The sequence below is a fragment of the Hemiscyllium ocellatum genome (genome assembly GCF_020745735.1).
Source record: "Hemiscyllium ocellatum isolate sHemOce1 chromosome 27 unlocalized genomic scaffold, sHemOce1.pat.X.cur. SUPER_27_unloc_7, whole genome shotgun sequence".
NCBI classification, from domain to species: Eukaryota; Metazoa; Chordata; class Chondrichthyes; order Orectolobiformes; family Hemiscylliidae; genus Hemiscyllium; species Hemiscyllium ocellatum.
This window is the reverse complement of record NW_026867516.1, coordinates 716,639-722,805: the sequence shown is the minus strand read 5'-3', so window position 1 is coordinate 722,805 and position 6,167 is coordinate 716,639. Positions and strand designations below refer to the sequence as shown.

The 6,167-nt window shown below is 47.7% G+C and overlaps 1 protein-coding gene across 1 annotated transcript; it reads right to left on the bottom strand.

The window, feature by feature from the left end:
• Nucleotides 1-1,147: 1,147 nt before the first annotated feature.
• On the bottom strand, nucleotides 1,148-4,789 carry LOC132808550 (zinc finger protein 239-like). The gene is made up of 2 exons (XM_060822169.1): nucleotides 4,534-4,789; nucleotides 1,148-2,905 (listed from the first exon to the last, which is right to left on the bottom strand). The coding sequence occupies exon 2, from the start codon at nucleotides 2,312-2,314 to the stop codon at nucleotides 1,730-1,732; it is 585 nt and encodes a 194-aa protein (XP_060678152.1). The 5' UTR covers nucleotides 2,315-2,905; nucleotides 4,534-4,789; the 3' UTR covers nucleotides 1,148-1,729.
• Nucleotides 4,790-6,167: the final 1,378 nt, after the last annotated feature.

Below are 6,167 nucleotides of genomic sequence, written 5' to 3'. Positions count from 1 at the left end.
CAACTCCACATAGACAGTTGCCTGAGGTGGAATCAAACCCGGATCCCTGGTGCTGCGAGGCAGCACTGCTAACCACTGAACCACCACGCCACCCAATAACTGCCGAATTGTTTCTACTGGCCAAGCAGAGGCATTTGCCAAGTTTGGAACCCATGAGGACGGTCTCAACCGGGACCTTGGGTGACCACACTACACTTAACACTGTCTCTCACTCCCACACACACACATACACACCCAGTCACGCAGACCCTCTCCCACACACACATACACCTCCCACACTCAAATCTATGCAGACATCCTCTCACAGGCTTATACTCCATTGCATCGACACACTTTCTCAAGCATGCACATGCAAACACACACTCTCTCTCTCTCTCATGCGCACACACAAACCTATGCAGTGAATTTGCATTTGCAGATACATTGTGCTATTTGAGCAAAACACAATCTGCAGGCAGTCAATCTTTGTAATATTTTATAAATTCCTACTTTGGAAATAGAGCGTGAGAGACTCAGGACTGGGATACAGACAGACTTGAACCTCACATCTTTCTTGCATTGTCTGAGCTGAGATGTCACCTAATTTTATAAAATCTTAAGTCATCGGGAGAATGTGACTTAAAAGTAGTTTTGGGATATACATGTTAATGAACCGAAACCTGTAACCCATTCTAAAAGATGAAAGACTGAATTGCAACTGGATTTGTTCATGAAATCTTATCAACTGCATAACACTGTAATGTTTTGCGATAAATTCTATGTCTTACGATCCTGCTCAACAGCTACCCGATGAAGGAGCAGCGCTCCGAAAGTTATTGCTTCCAAATAAATCTGTTGGGACTATAACCTGGAAGTGTGTAGATTTTAACTTTATCAACCTCAGTCCAACACCAGCAACTCCACATCATTTCTAATTAACACAGCCCACACCTCCTGGTGCTGCCAGTAAACTTTACAATGCCGATAAAATGACACAGTACCTGCACTCCTGAAATATTTGCAATTTCCAACAATACTAGCTACTCATTCACTGCTCCATCTGATACACGACACTGGAAAATTAGTGCAGGAGGCTGAAAAAAATCAACAGGTTTAAAACAAAAACCATTTGAAGCTCAAAGCCTTCAATGAGAATCTGAGCCTGGCGGTAAGTTCAGGTAACCCTTTATTGTGACCCAACTTGGTTACAGCTTCAGATTCCCCTCAGCAAAAAGGCGTAGAAAAAGTAGCTTTTCATTTAAAAATAGCTCAAGGTTAAAGCGCACACACTCCCTTTCTTAACCTGTAGGAAGTATTGCCTCACTCAGCAATTTCAACGTATACTCTGTATCCAAGTAGGTTTCTCCCTGTTCATTTGCTGGTGAGAGGGAGGGGCCCAGTGGGGGAGAGAATTGGGATGAGGGAGAGAATGGGGATTGGGGGGGGTAGATTCAACCATAGGCCAGACAGGGTAAAGGATGCAGCTGGGACGACTGAGTGAATCCTTTCCTACAACAGTAGTTTCCTTCCCGATAAACGACGTGAGTGAATCAGATGGGGGTTTTCTCCCACCCCCTTCACCCCAACTCCCCCCAAAAATGGCTTCATCATTAGACTTGGAACTCCAGATTACTCACTGAATTCCAATTTTACCATCTGCCACAGCAGGATTCGAACCCGGGAGGCCCCGGAACTGAGTTAATACTCCAGTCGATAATGGCACTCAGCCGTCACTCCTTCAATGCCCCTGCTATGGCACGTGAACTTGCTGGTGCCTCTGCAGGTGGGAGGAGCAGGTGAACACCTTACTGCGCCTGGGACAACTAAAGGGCCTCTCCCCCGTGTGGATCCGCTGGTGGGTCTGGAGGTTGGAGGCCCGAGCAAAGCCCTTCCCGCACTCGGGGCACCTGAAGGGCCTCTCCCCGGTGTGGGACCGCTGGTGTCTTAGCCGGGCAGAGGCCTGGGTAAAGCACTTCCCGCATTCACAGCAGCTGAAGGGCCTCTCCCCCGTGTGGACCCGCTGGTGGGTCTGAAGGGTGGAGGAATCGCTGAAGCCTTTACCGCACTCTGGGCAGCTGAAGGGCCGCTTCCATGTGTGGAGCCGCTGGTGGATCAGCAGGGCAGAGGCCTGGGTGAAGGCTTTCCTGCACTCGGAGCAGATGAAGGGCCTCTCCCCTGTGTGGACCCGCCGGTGGGAGGAATCACTGAAGGCCTTCCTGCACTCGGAGCAGGAGAGTGGCCTCTCCCCCTTGTGGATTCGCTGGTGCCTCAGCAGGGCAAAGGAATTGCTGAAGGCCTTCCCACACTCATGGTAGCTGAAAGGCCTCTCCCCCATGTGGACCCGCTGGTGGGTCAGCACGGTGGATGCCTGGGTAAACCCTTCCTGCACTCGGGGCAGCTGAAGGGCCTCTCACCGGTGTGACTGCGCCGATGAGTCTCCAGAGCAGACGGGGCACAGAAGCCTTTCCCACAGTCGCCACAGTTCCACGGTTTCTTCACAGTGCGGGACTCCTCGGGTTTCTCCATGGCCGAAGCTTCAGCTGCACAAAACGTGGGTACAGCCCCACCCTGCCGTGAAATTCCTCTTTCTAGGCCGTATAACTGTTTCAGGCTCCACACTCACTGCGCTGCAACGTAGGGTCTCTCATCCAGTCCCACGGATTCTGAAAATGTATTCGAACAGGAAGCAAACGCTTTGCTCCTTCTCACAGAATCACAAAATTCGTTGCAGTCCCGATGTCCCAGTGTCACTGTCAGACATTGATGTGAAAGTGAGGATTGCAGATGCTGGAGACAAGAGTTCAAAAGTGTGACGCTGGAAAAGCACTGTAGGTCAGGCAGCATCCGAGGATCAGAAGTCAATGCTTCGGGCATGAGGCCTTCATCTGTCGATTTTGAAATTTCCTTCTTCAGATCTTCAAATAACCTGTAAAAAGAGATTACAAAAGTCATCACACAGTGCAGGGTAACAATTCTGAACAAGCAATTCTACTTTCTGCAGATTATACTTTTCTTTTGTTATTCCACAAAATTGGAAGCACCATCCCACTCTCTCTCAGCCTCTGTTCTCACTTCGCTCTAATTCTCCTCAAGGTGCTGATTCAGGATCTTACAGATGCAACCAACAGAGTCATAGAGATGTACAGCATGGAAACAGACCAAACCCAGGGAAAAGACTTTGTCTATTTATCATATGCATGCCCCTCATAAATTTGTAAATCTCTATACGGTTACCCCTCAGGCTCCAACGCTCCAGGGAAAACAGCTCCAGTCTGTTCAGCCTCTCCCTATAGCTCAAATCCTCCAACCCTGGCAACATTGTTGTAAATCATTTCTGAACCCTTTCAAGTTTCACAACATCTTTTCATTGAAAGGAGATCAGAATTGCACACAATATTCCAACAGTGGCCTAACCAATGTTCTGTACAGCCGCAACATGACCTCCCAAGAGTTCAAAATTAACATGAAAGAAGTCTTCGATAAGCATTTGGTACTTAAAGTTTGACAAGGCACTCATGAAATGCATCCAACAATCTTGAAGGAAGGAACGACAGAAATTGTAGAAGCCATAATTTATCAGTCTCCCATGGACTTGGAGGAGGTGCTAGAAGATTGGAGAACTGCAAACACTGCAGCCTGATTTCAGAAAGGTTGTAATGCTAATCTCAGCAATTATAGAGTCATAGAGATGTACAGCATGGAAACAGACCCATCGGTCCAACCCGTCCATGCCGACCAGATATTCCAACCCTATCTAGTCCCACCTGCCAATTTAAATTTGGTGGAGAAGCTTCCAGTAATACTTATTCTGGTCAAAATTAGTAGTCACATGGAGAAAGGTGGATTGAGTAGGAAGTGTCTGCATGGGATTTCTGACGGGGACACTGCATTTAACTAACTTGCTGGAGGTTTGTGAAGACGTTTCAGGCTTGATAAGGATAACACTTCAGCTCTCCTCTTTGTTATCCATCCTGCTGTCTTGGGGAGCCTGGTACCACTATAGCCTTGACATTATTCTGAATGGCATGCGTTTGAGGCGATTAAAGCACCAAAGTATGACTTCAGATTACTTGGCTACATTGGTGTCTCGGTTTTGCTATCCTATCTTTCCCATAAAGGTTGACACTGACTGTGAGCAGGAGTCTGCTGGGCACCACCTTCATTAATGAAAAGGGAAAGAGCTATTGATTCAGCACCTCAGTAAATCTTGAGGCAGTCTTGGCTCCTATGCACATGTTGGGATGCATGCAAGGAGATGTTTATATTTTGCTTCTGTACTTAGAATTCATAAATTGAAGCGAATGTACATTTAATAAACATTCAAAATTAAAAGTACAGAGGAGATCAATATTATACAACAATCCAACAACCCCGCCCCAAGACAACATGTGCCTGACCCTCACAAAGCTGGCGGCTGGTTGCCAGGCAACCCGAGAGCTCCTTCCCCGGTGAAGTAAACACTGGGCCTGTGGGGCTTTTATTTGCGGCCTGCGGCCTCCCCCTAGGAGTTTATAAACTCCCCAGTCTCCCTCCTCCCGCGGTTCCCAATCCTACCCTGTCTCACTGTCTCCTCTCCCCGGGGGCAGGAGCCGGGTCTTGGCGCTCGGACCTGGCGACCTCCCCGGGATGTTTCTGAAACCTGGTCCTGTTCTGAAGAAGGATCCCCGGACCCGAAACACGTCCTCACATTTCTCTCAACACGAGCTGCCGGACCTGCTCAGCTTTTCCAGCGGTTTCTGTTCTTGTTCCTTCAGCCGCCGGCGCCATTCCTCTCCCACACTCAGTCACACTGTCTTTGTCCGGCCGCGGGACCTACACTGCACATGCGCCAACACGCAGGGGGCGTGGTCCAGACAACGTCGTCACCAATCGAGGGGGCGTGGTTGGGGAGCCCTCCGACCAATAGGGGACAATGGGGGTTGGTTTTCCCCGCCCCCAGCCTCCTGAAAGGTGGGTTTCTTTTTAATTTCCAGCCTGTTCAGGAATGTTACTCCAGACCTTTGGAAAGCTGAAACATCGGGAAACTTCCAGACACAAACAAAGGGATTTTAAAAAATGAATAGAAATAGGTAAGGTAAATTACGAAAGAAGCCTCGCATAAAATATCAAAAGCTTCTATTGGTATGTCAAAGGGAACAGAGTCGCTAAAGTAAATGTTGGTTCCTTGGAAGATGAACCAGGTGAGTTAATAAGGGGAACACTGAAATGGCAGAGCTGCTAAATCAATACTTTTCCTCAGTTTTCACGGTGGAGGACAGCAGGACCGTTCGTATTGGAACGAGCAAGTCAAAAGCTCGAACTTAAAACAATCAACGTCGATAGGTACACTATTAGGATTGAGGGCAAACAAATCCCCTGGGCCTGATGGCCTACCCTCCTAGGGTACTAAAGGAAGTGACGGCGGAGATTGTGGATTCATTAGTTACAATATTCCCAAATTCCCTGGACATGAGAAAGATTCATTGAGTTTATTAATGTTAGACGTAAAAAGTCAGCTCAAGACAAATTCAGGAAAACAAAGTTTATTAGCAATTAGCAAGTCTGCAGAGTTGGGTACCCCTCAAAGAAAGGGACCCTGATCGTTACAAAGCATCCCCTGATATACCCTTAAACTCCACCCCCTGTTGAGTCAGGTGATTCTCAATCTCGAGCAACCGGTACTTTTCCATTACTTGTTTACCCCAATCTTGCAAGTGCAGCTGGACACATTTCCCCCTCAAGTGTTTACAATCTTCCCAGGCAGCTGACAACCACCCATTGTCCACCTCAAGTTGTTTCTCAACGTTTGTCCCTCGTTATCAGTCACGAGGTTCGTTTTCGGCCTTGTGGTTTTGCTGTCTGGACTTGTTTTTGCTATGTGTAAGGTCGCCCATCGTCTGGTTTGTTATCTGTCAAGGGGTTTCATTATTCTGCTATCTATCTAGCTGCTTGTTTTCTGACTTCTGCTGACCTTGTGGTCTTGCTTCGAAACAGCTGCAACTTGTTTACTACTTCAGCCATCTACTATGTGTTAGTGCTGCTGCTATAGCTAAGTTAGTCAATTTCATACATCGGCCATTTTCTTTTGGTCACCTTCTTGCCCCTTATACTTATGCACATCTTGAATCATTACTCCAACTCTCACATTTAATACAGAGATAGGCAGGTCCTTGATTGTCGAGGTGATCAAAGGACCTGGGGAGAAAGCG